This window comes from Trichogramma pretiosum, unplaced genomic scaffold (genome assembly GCF_000599845.2).
Source record: "Trichogramma pretiosum strain Unisexual culture from Peru unplaced genomic scaffold, Tpre_2.0 scaffold70, whole genome shotgun sequence".
Lineage (NCBI taxonomy): Eukaryota > Metazoa > Arthropoda > Insecta > Hymenoptera > Trichogrammatidae > Trichogramma > Trichogramma pretiosum.
This window is the reverse complement of record NW_019641132.1, coordinates 85,297-109,218: the sequence shown is the minus strand read 5'-3', so window position 1 is coordinate 109,218 and position 23,922 is coordinate 85,297. Positions and strand designations below refer to the sequence as shown.

Here is a 23,922-nt window from a genome sequence, read left to right as displayed (position 1 = left end):
AAGCAGCAGCGCATTACGAGCTAGGCTACTAATTTTTTCTCCTTTTCGTTTTCGACAATGAACAGGTCGTTTCATTAACGCATTAATTAGCGCAGCCAAGGTACGGGGCAATACACGTTTTGCTAGTCCTAGATCGTAGATTCGAAGGGGGGGGGGCTGCGACTGGAACGTCGAGAAAAGGAAAAGATGGCTCGTTAGGCGGCGCGCGAGTAATTAGCTCGTCGCGGTCCATAAAGCCAGGGCCGCACTCGTTCCTTGCCAAAGGTCGTAGTATATCCACAAAGAGGGCAACGCATCGCGAGCGTTCGCGAGTCCTTTGTCCAACGATCGAGCTAGCGAAACGTGGAAATGTTGGTGAACGCGCGCGACGACGACGGCTATCGATTGGCAATTACGATTACGGAGCTGCAGCGGTAATAACTCACTCGGGCCAGGAGGACTGCGTGCGAGGCCCGATCTCCCCGGAAGCTCGTGGCCGAGCAACTTTTCACGCGCTCCGAGTAATTGTGCGTACATCGTCGAGAGCACGGCACGTTGCTGTGAAAAGTCGTTAATTGCTCGCATCCGCTCGACTAGCTCCTAGACGACTAGACTAGATCTAGCTAGAGATGGTGCCGCGAGCCCTAGGGTGGGAGGAAACGCGCAATTAAGACTCGCTTGCTTGCCGATCTTTCAGCATCTTCATTTAGCGAGAGACGAGCGGAATTATAGTAGCGTAATTGTAGTAGCCCGTTGCGCAATACTTGGCGCGCGCATAATACTAAGCTAATACTAAGCAACTTTTATCGCAAAAACACGTTGATCGAATGTCGCTATCGAGTCCGGCAAAGAGAGCCAACGAGAAAATGAACCTCGAGTCGATTCGTACGCGTCTCGAAGCTGTTTGAAGATTGCTCAGCACAATCTGCATCTCGAGCCCTACACAACGACGTGCTTACGAAGAGCAGACGAAGCGAGCTCCATCGAGCTTAGGTGTGTTAATAAGTAATCCTCGTATCTGAGATATCTCTCGGGGATCGATCGTAATTTGCCTACTACGTGGGAGAGCTCGCACGAGCTAGCACCAGCTAGCACTCCACGAACAGCGTAGCTCGTTCGCTTTATCTTTGCTTTCGTACTCGATCCCTCCAACTAGAGCCCAACGATCTCATCTATAGGTTATCGCAACGATCATTAGTCAATCGCTAACATTTATACATTTGTTTCGTTTGCTCGAAGCGGCCGAGGGATCGAGTTAAGTGGGTATATCTAAACGATATTACATTCGGTCAACGCGTGTCGAATTTCTCAAAACTCAAGCCTCGCTGCTATACTTAGATATGCAGTTATGCAAGAGATGCATTAGTTTTGGCGCTTTTCTTTCAATTAGCTGACAATTGGTACAATTGGAATGAATGAAGGAAGCGGTCTCGCGCCTACGTGTGTGTGTGTGTGTGTGTCGGCGCGTGCGACTCGTTTCCGGCCGCAGGAAGTGGGTGGAGCCAGCCGCGATCCTACAATTCATAACGCAGGTGATGACATATGCACGCTTTTATACACAGCCTGGCCAGTAATCGCTCACTCGCTCGAGCCTCCACGAGGAAAGAAAGCGAAAATGCACTCGGCAAATTGAAGCGCTCTCCTCGATCCGTACGTGCCGTACGCAGCTCGCCCCGTATTCCATGTAGCTCTGTAATTTTCCCATTTGCGTATACGTACTATGTACTTGTCGGCTCCTCGACGCGCCGCCGCTAATGCGCAAAGAACGAGCTCGAAGGCCGATCGATGCCTGCTCCGAGCGAGACTCGACTGGAACTTTGCATTCGAGTCGATCGATCGATCGGGCCATAATTGAATCGTCGATCGAGGAGTTGGCTAACTGCAGCGACGCGTAGCCTAGTTCGAGCTCCAACCAACTTGGCCGACTCTCCGCTGTATCCATCCTTGCAGCATCCTCGGAGTTTGGAGAAATTCAGCGGGCATTGCGAGTTGGAAATGTTCGAAGCTCGAATCGATCGTAATCTTCGTTGAAGAAAGGACCAGTTGCATTTGGAGAGTTGCACGAGGTGCAGATGCGCGACTGCTCGAAACGAGCGACATTTCAAAGGAAACTGCGCTGCTTTGCTGGCAATTAGTATTCACGCAGGCCTGGCCCCGCTCCGGCGAGATTCGGCCCGTTGCGTCGCTCAAAAGAATATAAAAGCTGCTGACGCGGAGCTTTTTCGCGCAGGCGTACGATTCGCAAGAGCTGCGAACGATTTACAAGAGCGTCGCGGTAACGTCGTCGTAACTCAAGACTAGTTAAGCAGCCAGCAGGCCATAATTCAGGGGATAGCTCAGCGCTCGATGCAGCGACTCTGTCGTCGTCGTTTACTTCAAACGACCCATAAATTACGGCCTCCTCTCATTTTGCCACGAGCATCAAGCCCTAATATCGAGCGCTAATTCCAGTGCACTCGCACGAGGCTGACCTCTTTCTTGCGCTACAACAAAGTAGTCGCTCGCAATTACGCCGCTCTTTTTCCTACGCAGCGAGAGATGAGCGAATTACGCACGGCGACGACTCGACGTTCCCGCCATCGTCCTCTAGCGGCGATAATTTCTCGCGACATTCGTCGCGCCTCGTGGCAGCCATTGTTTCCGCTCGTATCGCAAACTGTTGAACGCGTCGTAATTCATAATTCATCGAGCTGGCTGAAGGCGCATTAGCTAGGATCGAAATCAGCGCGTCCGTTGGCTTATCGCTCGACCGGGGAGATGGACCGATCGCGGCGGCTCGTCCAATTTTCCACGCAACAAATAAAAGTGCATCGCGCGAGCATAAATCTTGCTGAGCCGTGCGAGCTATGCGAGCGATAATAGCTCCAAAGATCCATAAATCGTACCCCGGCTGCATATTTTAGCCCTGAACGCTGCCAACGACACAACGTACATATATAATATACTTTTGTTAGCTTGCATCATTGATAATTGCCTCGGTCGCTCGATGAAATCACGCAGCTGCCTTATATATTATATTATTATATAGTCCAACTCCGAAAGGAGCTCGAGCAGTTTTGAAATTATTCGCGTCGCGAGTGTGGCTCGATCGGAGAATCCAGAAGGCCCGATAAATGACCGATCAATTGCCGGCCGTAATAATCATCGATCGTAATGGATGGCTCCTCGACGCGAATGACTCAATCGAGCGGATCCTGGCCCCAACGATTCGTCGCGCTCGTAATGCCTCTCGTTGGCTCCAGCCGACTGCAACTCGTCCAAAGTCTCGCAGTTTACAAGTCAAAATAAGTTTACAAGGCAATGCGAGGTATAGAATGCAGGCCAGCAGCTGCTTGGAAAAGGAAGAAATTGCGCGCGGCCGTCGAGAGTCGATCGCTCGAATTGCGGTACGTCACGCAGCGCACATACTTGCGCACTCTCGTTTACGATCTCGCTTTCGAAATAATTGTGCGTCTCTGCAACAGGCTGTTGGCCGCTGATCCAGCTCCCTATTTAGTTGCCGTGCGAGAACCGATCTTTGGATTTTGCTCATCTCGCGGAGCAGCTTACGCACAATAAATCTCGTCTTTCTTTTATAGTTTTAGTAAAAATTGAGTTGGAAGCATTGAATATTTCATCCGATAAGAGGCCAGCTAGACTACTCGATGAGCTCGATCGGTGCAAATTCGCAGTGTGCCGAAAGATTAATTAGCGCGTACGCATCGTTGCTTTCGCCATCGACTCGTTCGTCCAATGCCTGGTTGTGCCCCCCGACTCGAAGGACAATATCGATTAATTTTTACAGTATCGCAGTAATAAAATGGCGCGAGTAATAGTCTCAAGGAGAGTTCGCGGTCGAATCGGCAAAGTTATCGAGCAAGCACAAGAGTGCCGAGACGAATCATCGTCGGTATCGCGACGCAAGACGAGCGAAAACGTAGTCGGTGGCTTTCGTCGCTCCGCTAGCGCGCAGCTGCTTCGAAGTTTAAGCCGCGAGTCACTTCGGGGATCATCGCGCGAGCCGCTGCAAGTCAACAAGGGGAGAGCCGAAAGGCGCATACGGTGTGTGGCACGCGTAAATCAGGTGCGCAAAGTTGCAGTTGGCCTGCGCGCGAATAAGACGCGTCACTGCAGCTAGCTCGTGAGCGTCGGGCATAGTCGGACAAGGAAGCAAGTATGAGTATAGCGGCTGCAGGTAGCCGCTCGGCGAGGAAAAAACGAGGTCAGGCAGGAGTTGGCCGCCTATGCAGGCCGGTTCGCAGAAGCATATCGGAAGCGCACTCGAGGCCGCCGAGTAAAAGTCCGCTCGCCGCGGGCGAGTGTACAAGCGGCTATGAGCTTTAATAAAGCGATCGATAAGCCGCGAGCCAGTCGCAAGGCAGTCGCGAGCTCGGTGTCGCGGCCCGCACAACGGCCCAAAGAAACGACTCGAGCGATAATCCGGTGGTCCTGACGCATCGTCTTCTTCCTCTCTCTCTCTCTCTGCATCTCGTTCACAATGCCAACAGCCGACTCATACACACGCGCGAGACTCGAAAAGTGCAGAAACGTCTCTTCTCTCTGTGTATGTATGTGTGTGTGTGTGTGCGTGCGTGCAGATAGTGGCGCGCGAGCCAGAGCTGCCGTAGTGCCGAGGCGACTTGGGTGGCCCTCGGCCTGAAGACCGCACGCAGCGGCCCCAGTCCCCACTACGCCGCTCCGAGGCTCCCACCACCAAACTGCCAAGTAGTAGTAGCAGCAGCAGCGACGCACTACGCGATCGCTTCTCGAGCGAGACCGAGCAGGCTGCATCCTCGACGACTGACTCCCTTCGCAGTGCCATCGTCTCGGCCAGGCAATTCGCTCGATCCGCCGACTTGGTCTAGAATTCGTCTGCGAGTGTCGTTCCACCAAAGCTTGAATTCCAGTGCAGTTGGGCGCGATCAGTGAGTACGAGTGCTCTGACGGATCGTACAGTAGGTGCGCGTCGTATAGTTGTGCAATTTCGTGCAGTTTTCCAGCGACCTGCACTTGCTTTGGTATCTCGAGGCTTTTTCTTTTGGTGAGCCACTCGGGGAAATTTGCCGGACCAGCCTTTGTAAACGGGCATGCGGTAACGAAGATGTTGCTGATTCAAGGGGAGCAAATAATGTGGTGCTTTATGCAGAGCTCAAAGAGAGTCGCTCGTTAAACGAATGTAATATTTGCACTCGGTTTCATCTTAGATCACGGACGAGCTAGATGCATGTGTAGTACACTTTCTGGCTCTCTCCCCTCCTTGTCCCGTTGACTCGCAGCTCGCCGCGCCGAGTGCCGATGTATGCGCCAACGAGAGGTGCGAGCACCTCAGCTTATATACATTCAGCCTTCCTACACTCTGTACTCGAGGCATTCAAATTAGCGCGATCGAACTGTTGCTATATAACTCGGATAAATATGGCAATCGACGCGTGAACATTGAAAGCTGTTGCTAATTAATATGGCGTCGAACGTCGAACCTTTGTACGGGCTCGTATCGAGCTCGTATCGAGTTAGTCGCTCCAATTACGTCGAGATGTGTACTTGGTGTAGTAGAGGTGAAAATTATATCATAGCCGACGTTCAGCCTCGATGGTCGTTTGCAAAGTTGCGAAAGGCGAGCAACGATGCTGCGCCGACTAATAAATCCAATCGAATGCGCCGCGGTACTCGCGCGAGAGGGAGAGAGGGGCGAGGAGCTGATTCCTATCGTAGTAGCGGCCGGCAAAAATCCACCGCCACTCGTCGCGACTCGCACAGCATCGAGCGTTTTGCAGGCCGGATTATTTATTGCTCAATCGCGAGCTCCGCCAGTGGCACTGCACGTACGAGCGAATCCGCGACTAGCTAGCTCGCGTCGAGCGCAATAAATCTCGCCTGCCCTACCTCGTGCCCAAGAGCTCGTACCGAATCGAACGCAGCGAACGAAGCCAAGCCTGCATTAATTTACATGGTTTTGTTAGGCTATCGATCGCAGCCAGCTTTTCGTCCGACTGCAATTTTCCGAGCTTTTGGGTCGTTCGCAGTGGCTAAATTTGTCTCGCTCGTGTTATACGATTCAATCGCACTCCCTCTCGCGGTGTCGCGCGCGTAGCAGACTGCAGCAGCTAATCGAGAAAGCGGCAGAGAGTTGGTCGAGGCGCGAACCGGCTCGAAACAACGAGCAAACTCGAGCAACAGCCACGCTAGAACTTGTAGCGAGTTGCACAAAAAAAGAGGATAAGAGCCGGACTGGGAGAGAAAGTGCGCAGCCAAACTCGTGCGTATCGCTGCAATTGCGATTGATTAATTGTCGGGACCACCCGAGTAGAGCGTCCAAGGGAGCCTTTACTTTTCGCCTACTCTATACGCAATTGGCGCACTTACATCCTTTGCGAATCCAAAGCGCGCAGCAAAGTGTGCATTGTAATAAGGCGCATAGGGGAAACAATGGCATTCGGTGCGACAATGGCTCGCGAAAATAGATCGGGCCGATTTTACGAGCTGGGCGCGATCGGCGCCAGGGGAAAAATGTCTCGTTGGAAAAGTATCGCTGGTCAACATCTTATTTCTACTACATACACTAGACACGTACGTGAGAAGTCGAGCGAGCGCAGAAAGCCATCATTAGCTCGGTCAGCTAATTATATACTTTCTCCTTGTGTCGTTGGCAGTGGAGTTTTGCAGTTGGCTGTTGGCGGCTCGGTCATGCGCAGTTACGTGCACTTGGCACCGCATACGGAACACGCAGAGAGTCGAGAGAGAGAGAGAGAAGTACGCACACTAGTAGCGGCACGAGTTCAATAATTGCTCGAGCCCGAGCTGCGAAAGACGCCGTGCGTCGCGCGCGCCTACACGTCTTACCGCGTCGCTTTTCGCGGAACGAGCCACCCGCGTGGAAATGCGTCAGCGAGAGAGCCCCCGGTTATGCACTCGCTCGCTCGCAAAGGTGCATAAAAATAAGCTAGCGCAGTCACGCGATCGTCTAGCGCGGCGCGGATTAGCCGGCCCAGCTATTGTCCAGTGTCCGAGCGAGTTCCCGGCTAGCTGCACCAACTCCGCACTCGCGAGCTGCGATGCAACGCGTAACGCACGAGAGGGAGAAGCCAAGCTCGCTCGAGGATCAACGATTTCATTTGCTCGGCCGAAGAATAGAAGCTGCAGAGGCAACAAAATTGCACCTCTCTCTCTCTCTCTCTCTCTTTGCCTATACTTGCTACTCTCTTTGCCTATACTGCGGTTGCCTCGGCAGCTGCATCTTCGCTACGGACGATGCTTGCGACGAGGGAGCGAGAAAATCGGTTGGATGAGCTGGCAAACTGTTTAGGCTCTCGGCTCGCGGTTGCCTCCTCGTGCTCGTCGAGTTCGAGGTTCGTAGCACGCTCTCTACTCGGCTGCATCTTTGTAGTTCGCTCGTCGCGATTACTGCGAGTCTCTCTCTCTCTCTCTCTCTTTCGAGCCATTAGCCACGCGTACTCGTGGCACGTGCGCTCGCTTGCGACTTTTTCCACGATCGCAACAAAGTACCGCAATCAAAGGCCCGAGTGCATCAAAGTTGGGAGTTGCTGGCCAGCGCCTCGACCTACGCATGGAAACTGTATAAGCTGCTACGATCGGTGACAAACGGATACAAACGACTCGAGGACCACATGGCCGCGCATTAATAAGCCTCCGATCCGTATATTATGCCCGAGAGTAGCGTCGAATGGGCCGAGCGAGATATAAAAAGTGCTTGCATCATCCTGCCAAAGGGGCTAATAGGCGCCAGCGATTCCTAGCCTACGACGCGTCTCGTCGATCTCGTCAGTTGTCCATCTCTCTACTTATACCTACTAGGGTCTAATGCCGCCCTAAAAACACCTACAAAGGCTTCTCTCTCTTTCTCGCATCTTTCTCGCATCTTTCTCGCAAAGCAGAGTCTCGCGTTTTATGCCTGTCGGCCGGCTCTAAGCTGCCTCCTTCGATATAATGTATTCTCTCGCGTATAATGGTATATTTTAGCGATGCGACCAACACCCGATGACATCCGAACTCTTGCGGGCGGACTTTTATCCGACGCTCCTATCGCTGCGCGGTGATTTTTGGATGTATAATTGACAGCTGCCGGGATATTTATTATACCATTCCTCTTTTTCTCTCGTTCTGCTGCTCTTGGCTGCTGGTGTGGCTCACGGTGACGGCCCAGGACTAGCTGCCTGTATAGCTGCTTATACGCCTGATGCGTCCTGGCCACACAGCGCGAATCTCTCTCCGCTTCTCTCTGCTTCTCTATCTCTCTCCCGATCCCGCGCCGTTAAAATGTTAATTCCTCGTACGTTATGGACACGCGGCCAGGACGCGTTTGATTGTCCGTGGCGGGCCGCTCCTGGCCTGCATCCGACTCTGCTCTCTGCGACTGCTAGCCTAGACGTTCCTGCACGGGCCGCGCGTGATTTTTTGGCCCTTCGTGGGCCTTCGTGCGGGACAGGACGCTGCACGAGCTGTCGAATTTATCTCGCGCCTTTACGCGCGGTATAGTTGCTCGCGAGTTCAGCTGCATCGATTGCAACGATCGCGAGCCAGCATAAGGAGGAGGAGGAGGAGGAGGAGGAGGAGGAGGCACGCGCCCAGCGCCTCGAGTAACCGCAAGCTAGACCTCGAGTCGATGAAAAGACGATCCAACGCCGAGGTAACCATCATCTGCGACTTTATTCGCAACGACGTGCCGATGCTCTGCTCCAAGTTGGATCGCTCGTGCTTGTATCGTATGATGAGCTCGCTCGGTCAGCCAATAAACCTACAGTTTTCTACTGCAATTGAGATTTTGCTCCGCGAGCCGTGATTCGCTGCGGTCGAGTGTCAGTACTGCAGCAGCAGCAAGCCACACTCGTTACTCGCGCAGCCGAGAAAAGCAAAGAGCTAAATAAAGCAATGATAACGCCTCGCTTATAAATAGCTTCGCAATAATAATAATAATAATAAGAAGAAAATGATAGGCGCGAAAGGGAGCCTGGCCGCAACTCGTCCGCTCGCTTGCTTAGATCGAGCTAGAGTTGAGCTATTATGCGCCTGTAAGGTGCATCGAGTCGCGATTTAATTCGATTGACGCATACAATGTATGTAGCATATTATGTCGAAATGTTGGCTCACACCTCGATCAGACCTCAAAGGAGTGCCTACGCAGTCTGACCGCAGCGACTCGTACGGTCGTACTCGTACTTCGGATTTGCTATAGCGAGTACATTGTAACGCGTATTCGTATTGTCCGGGCCATTGTTTGAGTCACGGACCGCGCACTAAATTACCTCCTTATTATACTTTGATCGTTTCATTTTATGATTTTATGAATACGCAATTGCGTGTGTGTGTGTGGCGCACTTGTGCCGCGTCACCGTTTCAACTAGCTCCGAGCCGTTGCCTTGGCCGAGACGTCTATATATCATATTTAACATAGGCAGATCCAGAAGAGTCATTGCCAACAGTTCGCACGCTCGTCGATACGTATTAGGCATACTTTTCGATTGCCGGGGCCTCGTTGGAAATCGTTTAAAATCAGCATCCACATTAGCTAATTACTGACACGTATTAATTAATCGGGCCATTTATTAAAAGCATCGATGGGATAATTACACATAGGTGAGCTGGAATGAATTATAATGGCATAATCTTCCGAGTTCGCGCACATCTGCTCGTAGCGCTATAGAAACATTTTTCGCTCGATTCTTGTAGTTTGGTACTTTTTGCCTCGTACGATCGAATAAGCAGGCAAATGGCTGAATAAACGGCACGTTTTTTCCGCTATTGTCCCGGTCCGTTGCGCGCTGTAGGGTGAAGTGCTCGCACGGGCGACAACACGAGCTCGAAAGGTACGTCCTGCAGCGAACGACAATGCGCTACAATGCTGCGGACGAGCGCACCGAGATTCGGAAGTAAGAAAAGCAGCTCGAGCAAACGGGAGAAAGCGAGAAAGCGAAGCCGAGCTGCAACCGCAGGTACATCGACGGTACGAGACACGAAACAAAGTCCCGTGGCATGTAAAGAAGCTCATTAAAGATGTACGTTACGATGGCAATTGTCGCGCGATCGTGTGTGTGTGTGTGTGTGTGTGTGTGTGTGTGTATGTGTGGGGCCAATACGGGCAGACGAGGACGACTTTTCATTGCATCACTTTTCATTTTTACGTTCGTACAAATGCCCAATGACAATGAGCCGAAAACGTCATTGTGCCAAGCGCACAGCGGCAGACAGAGCGGCAGAAGGAAGGGAAAGGTAGATCGCGGTGAGATGGTGGCTCCGTACACGACTCGCTGCTGCGCGCAGTATTATGTAAACAGTGTCAATAAATCGCTTTGTCAGTTGGGCCTTTAAGTAAGTGTATTCGCTTCGGTTGACCAGATGGCCCATCGAGGAAGGGCCTTTTTGTCGCTTTTTGACGCTTGCCTAGCTACACCTCTAGCTTATATTATATAGATAGACGCGAGATAGACTCGAGCATCGAGGGGTACAAATTGTCGAAATTGAATTGGCACGCATTCGGTAAGGCATCCAAGCTCGTACACCGAGTCACAATAGGGCGTGTTCGACGGAGCCCCAAATCCTCTCGGCCTCGGCCCGTCGAGCGTAAAACGCTTCTTCCTGACTCCCTTGGCCAAACCTATCGCAGGCCTTATCTGTTTTGTACGCCGGCTTAGGTCTCGAGTCGCGCATCCACGAGCCAACTACAGGCCTATTGCGCGAGCACGACAGCCTAATGGAATAATAGAAAGCCGCACTCGTCGTCGTCCTGTAATCCCGCTCGGTCCGCTGGCGGCACGACGCGCTCACCGACAATAAACTAACTTTGGGATTATCTCGCCTTTACAGCACCGCAAAAATCACATTAACTTCCTTGCCGTTTCTCACTCGGAGCAGCATCATCCTATTAGCTGTTTTTCAATGCGAGCACTCGAGCCAACTTACACGCTGCGCATACCTAGCAAGTACGCATCTGCGATCGTCCTTTTTCCTGCGCTGCAAATCGACCGACGCATCTCAACGAATCATTTTGCGCGGAGCCCAAAACGACCAACAAAAAAGAGTCAAATACAAAGTACGTGTAAATAGATGGGCCAAGAGTATAAAAATTGGCGCGTTGGCCCGGAACGAGGTAAAGTGTGATGAGCTGCTTCGAGATCTGCGCCCTACTGTCAATCTTGTCGGAGCGAGCGCTAAATACGACGGCCAGTCGCTTCCAAATCTCATGGCTGCAGAGCAGAATACAGCAGCAGGCGGTCCGGGCTTTCGAGTGGCAGCGACGGCGGCACTCCTCAGCGACCCTCATTAAAGCTAATAATGTGGATTTACCGACCTCTCGTTCATATATATCGAAAAAGAAGAAAAAGAAGCAGAGGCAGAGACAGAGGAGCTATTATGGGCCGCCTGGAGAATTTCGTGCTGAGGTTTTTTCTATCATAAAATACGTATAATTCCTCATTTCGGCTCTCGTTCCCCTTTCTTTTTCTCTCTCTCTCTCTTTTGGCTGTTTAGGCAAAGTCTCGGTCTCTCTTAAAACACCGTAAATTCACATCAAAATCGGGCAAAATTATACGCAGCTCAGGCGTCTGTGTGATCAATCGATGAGTCAGCCCGAGCGCGATACTTTTAATAGTTCCTCGTAAAAGCTGAGAATTGTCGAAATTCGTACTCTTTTTACACTTGCCGTATATATCCACTCTCTTAGGAACTAGCATACATGAAAATATCTGCCGCATTTCTCCATGACCCGATTACGAATGTGCCGCAAACAGCAGTATTAACAGCTGTATATTACAATTATATGTGCGCGATAAATTTGTCAGCTGGGGGCGCGCGAGCTCGTCGCATGACGTGTAGCCAAACACTGCGCAGGAATGCGCCCAAACCAATAACTTTGCCTACGAATTAATAAACGGATTAACGCGCGAATTAATTATTCAGATTCGCGGCCCATTACGCCTGTATAAATGTTATATAAATATGGGCATAAATATGAGGCGGATGAAAAATTTATCGAGTATTTATCGCACCTTTGCGCTTGGCACTTGGCTCACACCCACTCGGCATCGTCCGAGTCGCGCTTCGTTGCCTCGACGCGTCCCCCCTCCCCTGATTGACGAGCACGAGCCGAAATTTTTCATTCTGTCCGCTAGTGCCGCCGACGTTACGTACGTGTTTCATTTGTTTAGGCGCGACCGATATCTCACACAGTCACGCGTTACGGTCGAGATAGGCATGGGTCTCTTTTCACAGCTGCATTTTAAATTAATCGAAAGGAATTCGGATTAATGTTGCGCGCGACGTGTCGAATCGATTCTCGCTCGGGGCACTTTTGAGTTCTCGGCGCTCTGCAGAAAACTTGCTGCATAAATTCATCGACTCGATCCCTCGGCTCGGCTTCGACAAATATTACGCGTAGGGAGAGGCATGTGCGCGTAAAGAGACGACCCCTTGAGCCTGCGATCGAATCGCGCGCATAGCTCGTCTAGCGTCAAAATCAAAGGGTGCGTCGCATTAAGAAGCCACTTTCACCCTGGCTCGGCTCGGACCGACTCTGCTCTGTATTTTGTAATACCTGCAACGAGCTTTGATACCGAATACGTGTAGAGCAATCGAGGCATGACTGCCGCTGGCAATAATTGATTTAGATCCAGTGCAAAGCCCAACGACCCCCACGCGTATGCCGCATTCGTACACTTGATCGAGACTACCTATCGATACTTTGAGTGCAATACAATCATCTCGTACATGTGTCAAATTTTATATGAATCAACTCTTGGAAATGATCTTGTTTACGTAGATGCAAGCATCAAGATTTCCAACTAATTTGTTACTTTAAGGTGTTACGATTTAAAAACTCGAATGAATATGAAGCGCGAGATGCATTGCGCTCGTTTCGTTGAAAGAGCAACGCGTAATCGCTCATCATCTTCTCGTTTGAGCTATTGAAATATGTAAAATTTATATTTTCAATGTTATGAATTTAGTTTTATAAATATATAGCGAGCTCGTTTTACACCCGCAGGCACATTTACATAATAGAAATAAGTAGCGGATGGGGGTGAGCGGAAAAGGAGCCTCGGACTCTTGTCATATAAACACGCACGCGTCGACCGAGTGAAAGGGAGAGCACATGTCTCTTGGATGTTACACTCCGATGTTGAGTATGCGTGCAATTGCTCATTTCGGCCTGGCGTCAAACGCGCCCGCGCGAGAGATGCTTCTGACATTTGTTTCTTTGTCTTAAATAAACACTTTGTTACCAAAACGCAAACACGGACGCCGGATTCTTTCTCTCTCGTCGTCTTTGCATGCATCCTTATTCGTCAGTCGTTTTCTTCTTTAGACTCCTTCTTTTTTTAATTAGCTTTGTTTTGCATCTGAATATAAGCAGCAAGCTCGATCCGTTCGAGGGTAAATAAATCGAAAGGAGAGACGAGTCGCTGTTTTAGAGAGCGAGGAAACGATCTTTGGCGACGGAACGCGTGTCTTTTCGCATCATCTTGCTACCCGAAGCGGCTTCTATACGCGTGCGTGAACGAGTTGCAGGCCGAGAAAAGGTTGCATCATAACCGAATCTCAATAGTATCTGGATCGATTACTCGGCTTCGTGGTTGGATCAGCAGCACAGAATCGAAGAAAGGTCGATCGGCTTGGATACGTAGCCGCTTCGCCGACTCGAGTCTTTGGTCTCGAAGAGCCGACGAGGAGCAATGGTCAATTTTTTGCCCCTCGGCAATTAAAAGAGCTCCGCGCGCGCACTCCGTTAGGGGAGAGATACTCGTCGGCGGCTTTTTTGCTCGTTGTTTATATTAGTCGAGCTAGCTCGAAATCGCGCCTCGAAGCCATTTCGCAGCCCCTCTCGACGTTCAGTCGGCGGAAAATTAGCAATTTTAATACTTTTCCTGGCTGAGCCGTCGAGAAGAAAAGTCGATGCAGGTCTCGCCTGTGCATTGTGCAGAGCTCTTGTTCGAGCAAGGTGAAAGGGCTGCGGTTCGACGATGCGTTTCGCTGCCATAATGCTTTAGTGCTCGTTGAAAAAAAGCTTTGCCTGCGTCCGACCGAATAGACGAAGATTCGCACGCGTGTCTCGAAAGAGCGAGGAGCGGGACTTTTTTGTCACTGCAGCATTACGCGCGCGCTTATCTCGTGCACGAAATCGAATCGTTTCTCGAGCGCAGACGTCGTTGACTCGTCACGCTGGCGGCTCGACTCTATAAGAGCTTGCGCGCGCTACAATTACCAGAGGCGTAGCTTCGTTACGCGTACGAGTGTCAATTCGCCCGGTAGGCAAGCTGGTCAACGAGCAATGGGACAAATGGCTGTGCTACAGCAAGTTGGCAGTTGCTAGTTACGGATCGAGTCTTGGAAAAAATGAGGAAGGGCCCCATCAGAAGATGTACGTGACGACGAGCCGTAGCTCGCTGGAGATAGTTGCACCGGAGCGATGAATCAAGCGAGCTCTCAAATCGAGCGGACGCTTAAATCAGAAGACTCGAGGCTCCTTCGGTAGGCTGATAAAAGCAACGATCGTCTCAATAAGACAATGGCCAAGGAGAGCCGAGGAGAGCTGCGCGTGGCTTACGCGTCTCGCACTCGGCACGTAGCGTTGGATCGCGTGCCACTTTTGCACCGCGCCACACGGACGACGTTCGCAAGCCCGAGCGCGCCCGAGCCTTATTCGTTTGCGCGAACATTGCCGTGCCGGACACGAATTGCGCGTAATGCGCAGCTCTCCTCGGCTCTCTTTATATATCATACTTTCGAAGCGAGTAATTTTCGTGACATTGTTTCCTGACGCTTGCCCGAGTGCCATTTCCGCTCAAGGGGCTACGATCCAATGGTCTGTATCATACGAGTGCGCCAACCAACTCGGCCTTTCGTCGTACGATTATGAAATTACTCAACATAAATTGCGAATCGTCTCGAGACGATGAACGATCTCCGCTAGGCGATGCTCGACGCCTATAGTCTCGTAGCTCGTAGCTGACGCACGGGCCGTCGCGTGTCGGATACACCTTGATTAGCCACATGCATCCCGATCGCGTACGCCACCGTACTCGGATACTCCGATTCGAGCCATCGCAATTTTTGTTCGACGCTGCGGCTCTCCTTTTCATTGCTCTCTTCCATTCAACTTGCGAGCATCGTTGCGCTCGCAATCCTGTATCAGCGTCTCACTTTACAGTACATCGAATTAGAGCGTATTACCTAGAGCTCTCTGGGCATTGGGCTCCGTTTGGAGCCACCGTTTCTTTTTTCAACTATGATCGTCCGATAGCTTGGCTGAGGTAGCTCAACGATGGCACTGCGTTACAATTATTTACGCGCCGAATAAAGTTCCATAACTTGTAGCCGCAAAAAAATAAAAGCACCGACTTATCCAATCTATTGGTATGGTAATTATGCCTGCCCCGAGACTCTATGCACACTTTTCTTATTTTAGCTATTTTTAATGATATATACGTACATGATACATATGTGCTCATGAATTAATCAATATGTTATTAACGAATCGATTAATCAATACAAGTGTGACTTGTTGTCTCAAGATATCTGTGAAATTTCAAAGTAATTTCGTCGCCTGACATTTAGGCTTTCGATTGAAATACATAATAATTGTGCTATTCAACATAATAATTCTCGTATTGTCAAACATGAAGTTAAAATCCGAATCTCAAGAGCACTGTCGATACGATGCATGCAAGCAAATTTGCCATTCACGCAGCATCTGACTTATTTTCATGAGGTAATCGTGTCAAGACCTACGCTCTATCGACTATTCTTCAAGTTTGAATGAGAATGAAAAAATGAACATTTTAGCTGCTTTATCAATTATGTATTCGATTTTACTATGTGTTTCGGTGTATGGCTTCATTCATAAGGCCGCGATGACTCTTTATTTTGACTCTTCGACTCGAGATATTGTTTGGACCATTTACTACAAGCACAAGTTATTGGCTAATATGAGCGACGAACTCAATAATTCATAGGTGACGCATGCGTTGTAGCTGCAAAAAGGAGTCGAATGGGCCTTTGAAAAAGAGGCAAAAAGTCGACAGCCGTTGGAAAGTAGCGTAGATGATGGTAGATGGCTCTGTAAAGGTATCGAAGGCAATTAGGTGAAAAATCATTGGCTCATTACGAATGCGCTAATCCAAGTGCGCAGCTACGAGTAATTTCGGCGAGCAATGAGTAAAGTCGAGATGGAGTTGGAGGTAAATTTGAGCGTATCAATGGGGGGAGAGTCGCAGTGGATGATCGCTCGATCGTGGAGTCGCTGCCGACCGCCTGCGACGTGCTCCGAATCGTAAAATCGTAATTGCGAACGGCACACGTGTGGGATTGGCTGCAGGCGCCAAAATACAAAGCCGCCGCAAGATATCCTCGCAGTCGATATCCAGCGCTAGTAATTTCGCAGATATCGGACGCATCGGAGGAGACATCGCAGCCTGTCAGTGGCGCAGTGGCAAGCTGTTGCCGCACTCGAATATTATTGCTCGTCCGACACCAACGCGTACATAGGTGCGCGCGTACACGTATAAGAGCCGTTTTGCTCGTTTTGCGCGTTTTGCGCGTTGCCCGCCGAGGAGAAGCCGCAAACGCGCAGCGGGCAAAAAGGGCCACAAATCGACTGATAATGACTCGTGCGGCGGCCCCCTCGCCGCATATATGAGTTTTTATAATTCGATCGCGCAGCAGATGTTCCGAGAAATGGCGGAAGAAAGGTCAGAAATGGCGGAGAAAATAAAATACTCGTGTAGGAGCAGCATCGGGCAGAGAGGCAGAAATAAAAGGCAGAAAGGCCAAATGAAAGAGGGAGAGAAAGAGAGTCATTATCCGTCGCTCAGCGGCTGCGATGCTTTCGTTGTATTGTTGCGGATCGTAACGCAATCGATATGCTCGCTCGAGGTGTCCGCATCAAAGTGCATGTTGCAAGTTGAGGCGCGAGCGCGGTCAAGAAAGTGTGATACGAGGACGAGAGAAAAAATAGCGACGAGACGATTCAATGAACTGGGGCATACACAATGAAATTGTTGAATCGTTGGCCGCGAGTTTACAAGCTCGTCCGCGCCAACGCACCGCCGGGGTAACGAGATCGGTCGGAGGCTGCGATCGCTCGTAGCTCTTCGCGGGCATTGTTCGAGCTCATGCCGAGTGCAGGGAAAAGAGGGAAAAAAGGCCAAGTCGCATAGAGACGTGAAATTTCTTCCTCAAGCCCGATAGGCCGATGATAGACGATAAAGCTGGCGTTGCGCGTAATCGAGGGCAATCATCGTCCATTGAAACGTCAGCGTCGATCGCGAGGATGGTCCGCCAACTGCGAAGGCGTAAATTCGCCGTTGGATCCTCTTTGATCGCAGCCGATGATCAAAGTACGTCGATGAATCGCCGATGAGCAGCGCTGATTGAGCAATAACGCGCTCGACTCGCTATACGACTTGTGCTATACGTACACACACACGGACAAGTGTTGGGATCGTAGTTGCGCAGATGACGTCACTCGATCGAGGCTATGCCACACTGGCATTGCTCGCACGCGCATCGCGAGTACGGCATTTCGAGCCCCGCGAATTCAAGGACTCGGCCACCTATTCGCCCGCTTATATTGTATTTATTGTATTATTGTATCATTATTGGCCGGCGATTCGACGGCGATGTAAGACGGCGAGAAATCGCGCGCGCTCGCCTTTGATCGCTACATGACGCGCGCGAACCAGTCGCGTAATGAGAAATTAAATCATCAACTCTACTTTTCTACTCTCATTTTCGTCCTCGAGTCGTACACGGACGAGATCGATTGATCAAACTCGACGACTTTCTGCCATCTAACGAGTAATCTAATTGGCGCTGTGTAAAGGACAAACAACGCATGGTATATAATATGAGAGTAGCATCGACAAAGTAAGAGTAAGAGAGAGGGGCAAAAGTCACGAGCAATATCGCGCGCATTAATTATTGAAATTCCGCATTAAAGTGCAATGAAATGTAGCGTAAAACGAAGCTGCGTTCGAGGCTATGGAGCGTTAGGGCGACGACTCGTGTGAAAGAGAACAATTGGCTTGTTAAATGGCCGATCGAGTCTGAATTTCGTAGAACAATGGGCAGAAGGCAAAAAACACGAGGCAGTCTGTTCCCAAGGTGCAACGAGCAACGAGATACGCACGTTAGCCGTGCCAGCTTTTTCCAGCCGCGCGTGTTATGTAGCTACACGGCAGAATCCGCTGCGAACGCGGACACCGTGTTATGTGCGGCCTATCCGATATCACTTTTCTCTCTCTCTCTCTCTCTCTTCTCGAGTCCCTCGAAGCCGCGCTCGGCTTTTTAAGTAACTCCCTCGATCGTTGATTCGTCCAAGATAAGTGTTTATTCAACTCGTTTTTGTTCGCTCGAGCGATATAGAGAAAGACTACTAGCTCCCACAATCCAATTAAATATTCGCCTGGCAGTCGACGCACGCGTTACGCTGCCACACTCGCCATCTGTATAGCTATTCCTAGCTTCGAGACTCGACGGAGCCCCTATCTCTATGCGTGTAAACACGTTATTCTCTCCTCTCCTCCTGTCTGCATTGCTGGATTCTGTGTCCAAACCTATGTCCATATGCGTGTAAACAGCCAAAAAGTGATAACGAGCCTAGCCGACCGTCTTGAGACAAAGAGAACCGCTAATGCACACTCCGGATAAATACTCAATTTTTTCCAAGCTGCAGAAAATTTATTCATTTTTCCTCCTCTTTCTTGCTTGTGCTCTTCGATAATAAGATACGTGTGTGCAGTACATTACATCTTACTATACTCCACAACTAGTTCTTTATAAACAATTTCAACGATTTATTCACTAATCGTGTAAATAATCATAAAAGTCATCTCTCGAATCGAAAGCTACATGAACTTTTTCGCATGATTATATTCTTGCCCGAATATACGAGAAATTTCAATTTTCGAGATAAACAAAATGCCACCCCCCATTAGATGTGTCAATTTCTTGGCCACATTTTCGATTTTTCGGAAAATATGATTTATTTATTTCTAGTTTTCCAAAGTAATTAATCAAGTCTGATTTTCACACCTTGAGGGTGCGCATTGAATTTGAATCATCCGATTGAAATTAATTTTTATTTACAAAGCTAAGCAATATGAAAAAAAGCATGAAAATAATTGAATAAATCACGCACATTCGTTGAATTACTAAAAGTAATAAAACACAATTATTTACTAGAAAATAAGTTATTTGCTTGATGTAAAACGTATGAAAATAAAGATAGGGTAGTCAGACCAATCAATGACCGGGTACCAGTGAATGACCATTTTGGAATATATCATATGAAAAACAATTAAAAATATGTTTGTATGGACGTATTTCAATTCTTTAGTGAACGATGCATCTTGTTTTCTATGTTTGATCATAATTTAACAAGGAAAAACTATAATTATTGCACGTACAAAAGTGATCATTTACTGGTCGAAAGCGGTCAATCACTGGTATAAGTAACCTACCACGATTTGATAAAATGTTTAGTTGCACGTGATCGTTTATAGAATTGACTTTGTAGCAAAACAGTGAAAAAAATTTCATACTCGGAGTAGCGACTACTCGAATCGGAGCACAGCAAAGCAACGATCGCGTCAAGAGTCGGCAAACTTCTTTTCGCACCTTTACTTTCGTCTTCTGCTCCAGTAACTCAATCAACGGCGACACTGTACACATATTAGACAGTAGCTGTTAGATACGAAACGCTCGTGATTCGTTGGGTCTCGAGTTCTCCGATACTCGGGCCAACCCCTACTACGATGTGCGCCCGAATATGGGTTGTTCTGCAGCAAGAGCGCTACTAATTACTATCGCTCAAAATTTCTCCACGAGTATATTAAAAGTGAAGAATCAAACGCATTACAATTATGAATAGTAAATTGTTGACAATAAGTTGATACGAAGCGTTTCGAGTGCTTTGTAATTGCCGTACATTAAATGTTTACTTTCAATTTGTAGATGTTACCCTCACGCGCTAAGCCCTCTCCGTGCCAGAAAAAGCGAATTATGCCACAAAAAAGCGCAATGTGAACTCGTGCTTCACAGCGCTATCAGATGTCTTATGATACGACTTGTAAAGGTGCATTTTTCTGACACGGCTTCTAAGTTGCTGAACGATTATCGTCCGATTTCTCGTGAAATTTCAAGAGTCTCGATGTGCCTTAGACACTAAGATGAGGCAAAAATTAATTTTTTGTGCCACCCCAACCTAAAGTAACATTTTACTCCCGCTGAGCGAAATGAAAATGTCAATTTAGGAGGATTCACAAAAAATTGTATTTGCACGTATGTAGCGAAAAAAGAAAGTGTCCTAGGCTGATAATCACGTGCTCTGAAGCTTTCCAGTTTTTCAGTCTCATGGTGCAAAATATACTAATTTCAACGTTATTTATAACTATGAAAACTAAGGCAAAAGCAGCTTGACAATTGAATTTTTTCGAGTGGTTCAAATTTGCTTTATTTTATCAAGTACTTTTGTTTCTACTTTGGCGTTACAATTGGTTCTGAATAAATAAAAAAGTCGCTCCGTCATGAATTCGGTTTGTATGCAAGAGAGAATATATTTGGGCAAAATATGAGAATAGAATAAAAAGGACGTTTGTTGTTGTTGCATAAATGAGCGTAGCGAGTAAGTAAGGGCAATAGTTGGCGTATCAAGTAAATGCACGGGCAAATGCACAGTCGAGTGTAGTATAGGCAGAAATAAATAAAGGCAGCGTCTGCTGCAAAGGAGGAGGCACGATACGGTCTGCTGTGTAAAATACGAGTATCGAGCGGTAGAGCGTATTACGAGGTATTACAGGTAAATAAAAAGGTATTCGTCAGGGGAGACAAGCTGACGGAAAACAATGTAGGTAAGCGAGTGTATTATAGGATGGTGGGGCTGAATGTTTCATTTGTCGTGCATGGACGAGAGTCGGATTGTTTTGTGCTTTAGCGTGAGTGAGGCGCGTCGCATGTATCGGCCAAAGAGCGCCACCTCTATAACGTGTACTCGTCTAGCAATGTGTGGTAGGATAAGGAGCTCTTTGCGATCGATGCGCTGCTTTTTTCGCTTTTTTCGCTTTTTCGCTAAATTGCTCGAGCTGGCGCCTTTGCGCGCACGCCAGCTGCGGATATATCATCCACGCGTAGCATAGCCGCATACGGTGCACGGCTAGGCGCAATTAAGACCATACGATATTGGCCCAATACACGCAGCCGAGTCGGAGCGCGTAAAATTTTTCCACTCGCGCTTGGACGGATGCGAGACGACGAAACAAGTCCAACGTTTCGTATCCTCGAAATTCAAGCAGATTCTTCAATCTCTTGGCGAGCATTCGAGCAAAGCATCGAGGGGAGGATTCAAAGTTTATCGTTTAGTTTATCAAGATTTGCGAGCTGCGACTCGTTGCTAGTCGGCGTAAGCAGTCGTGTAGTCGTCGTCGTGTGGGGCTCGCGAGGCGTAACACGGCTGCATCGAGTACGCGCGAATAGACTCGGCGCTAATCGGCATAACGATCTCGCTTGCGAAAGTGTGCGAGTACACGCGAGGAGCGACGAGCGACTCGAGAAATACGCCTCGCGTGCATATAGAGCCCCCGACTGGATTAGCTAGGACGAGTCGCGGCTTATATATTTCATTTTACCCGTTGCAGCGTAGCAGCGATAGTCGGCCCCGTACGACTCGGCTAATTATCGCTACTCTCTATACCACCCACGCATGCTGCTGCTGCTGCTTTTCATTTATTTTATCCTGCGCTCGGCTTTTTCGATCCGCACACGCCAACTCTTTTCTTTTTCAAAACGCACTTGTTGAAATGTCTATGTATCAATTATTTACCCAACTCACTGCCGAGCTTTCCATACGTGCGAGCCCAAACGTTTCGCTCGTCTCGTAAATATTGCAAGACTACGATCGTCCCAATTAATAACTTCATCGAAACAAAGCCTGCTGGGACGTTGCAAGTAATTATTGTTCGGATTTTTTATTTGATCGAGCGCGTCGGAGATCCTTCGAATGACCGAATAGAAATATTCAAAAATAACTCGACTTTTATTCTTGCATTGATGAAATAAAGATTGCTCGAGTTCGTAAAAGAGAGCTTGTAAGGAACCATCTTCGCAGCCAAATGTTTTTATCCCGTTTTCTCCAAGGTGCACTGAACAAAACTTTTTTTATATTTCAATACGATATATTAGCTTTAAAAGTCAAATTTATGATAATTGACTGTATAAAGAAACAAAATTGTTTGTAATGAAACAAAGAATCTACGTGTATTTTTTCAGACTGTTTCGGAAGATTTTTTTAATTTGAATGGTAATCTTTGAGTTGCGTCAATGCGTGATAATCTTTTATGGTTTTTCGAAACTTTCTTCAATTTTTTTCTTGTATTTCGGTCGTAAGATAACGTTAATAGAGTCCAAAACAAAGCTAATACAGATTAAACAAACAAAAGTCGTTTCAATTTATGTAAATATTGATAATAATAAAAGCAGCATTACAAAGGATTAGAAGAAAAATCTTGATTAGCCTTTTAAAGACGTAATGACTAAAGAACTAAGAAAGGCAATCTATGTATAGCCAAGTACAATACATACGTGCTCATATCAAGTAAGAGATAAGCGCAATAAATTGATCAAATTTGAGCTATTTTTTTTTTCAAAAATATTGAGTTGAAAAAAATTTGTGAGCAATGAATCGCCAAAGCGGGAAAATATCCAGCTAGTACGCAGTACTACATTAATTTGAACGGATCTAATCGGCTAATCGCTAGAAAAATGTTTAGTTTATATCGTAATAATCGTATAGAAGCGAGTGTGCGTGTGTGTGTTGTCTCTAACTGAGAAAGATGTCGAGCATTCGATGCTCGGAACACGCAATAATGAGCGAATTAAAAAAAAAAGGAAGGAAGGGAGGAAAAAGAGGGGCCTGTTGACTCACCGGAAGACGGTCGATCCGAGTACCTCGTGCAGTAAACCCAGGCAGGCCACTGCATGACTTTGCCGGTCTCGGAGCTGGAGTTGGGACTGGCGGCGCTCGAAGTGGCCGGGTTGGGCGCCGGACTGTTGGCCAGCTGAAGACTAGGTGAGACGTTCCTGGTGGAGCCAGCCTCGGAGCCGCGTTCGGAGCCCCGCTCGGAGCCCTCGGACGAGCTCTCGAGGGAAAAGTCTTTGCTGAGGTCGATCGGCCGCGTCGGGGCTCGTTTGTTGCGCGACTTTTTCAGCGAGATCGGGTCGGTGATCCGCCGGCCAAAGTCCGCCTTCAGTATGTTATCTATGCTGAACTTGAGACTAGTCTGGTGCTGGCTGTTGTCGTTGCAGCTGGCCTCGCGGTTACCTCGTAGTCCGTTTGCCGCTAGCCGGTGGCCGCCGTTCAGTTGGCCTTGCTGCTGCTGCTGCTGCTGGTTCGGCGATTGCTGCTGCTGCGGCGACTGCCGAGGGGGCGACTGCTGCAGCGCCAAGGGAGCCATGCCGAGCTGCGGCTCCGGAGACTCGCGTTGCAGTATCTTGTTGACGGAGAGCCGGTGCAGGGACTGGAGCGTGGGCGAGCCGGCGGCCTGAAGACAGATCGGGCTAGCGACGAGCGGGCCCAGCAGCGGCGGAGGCGGAGGCGGCGGTGGTGGCGGCGGCGGCGGCGCGACCAGTCCCGACGACAGACCCGCCAGGGTGGGCAGCGCCAGGGCAGCGGCGGCGGCGGCTGCGGCGCTGGGCGGCGAGAGCGAGAGCCGCGTGGCACCGAGCGTCAAGCCCCGGTAGAGGCCGGGAAAGTCGAGCTCGGGCTGGCGCAGGGCCAGCGGGTACCTGGGCAGGGCGGCGGCGCCCTCGGGGCCCGGGGACGAGGCCGCCAGGCTGGCCGAGCCCGGCGAGGAGGCCGGCTGGCTGCTGGAGCGGGTAGGAGCCGGCAGCTGGCTCAGCAGCAGCAGCGGGGTCGAGCCGCTGGAGGAGGCCGGCGAGGGGCTGCGCTGCTCGTCTCTGTCG

General features: G+C 49.3%; 1 protein-coding gene across 1 annotated transcript in view; it reads right to left on the bottom strand.

The window, feature by feature from the left end:
• LOC106658288 (homeobox protein engrailed-1-B-like) overlaps window positions 1-23,438 on the bottom strand; it is a 51,038-nt gene extending 27,600 nt beyond the window's left edge. Inside the window, exon 1 of the mRNA XM_023458089.1 lies at window positions 22,886-23,438. Within this exon, the coding sequence (XP_023313857.1) occupies window positions 22,886-23,414 (529 nt within the window). The 5' untranslated portion in view covers window positions 23,415-23,438. The remainder of the gene's footprint in view (window positions 1-22,885) is intronic.
• Window positions 23,439-23,922: the final 484 nt, after the last annotated feature.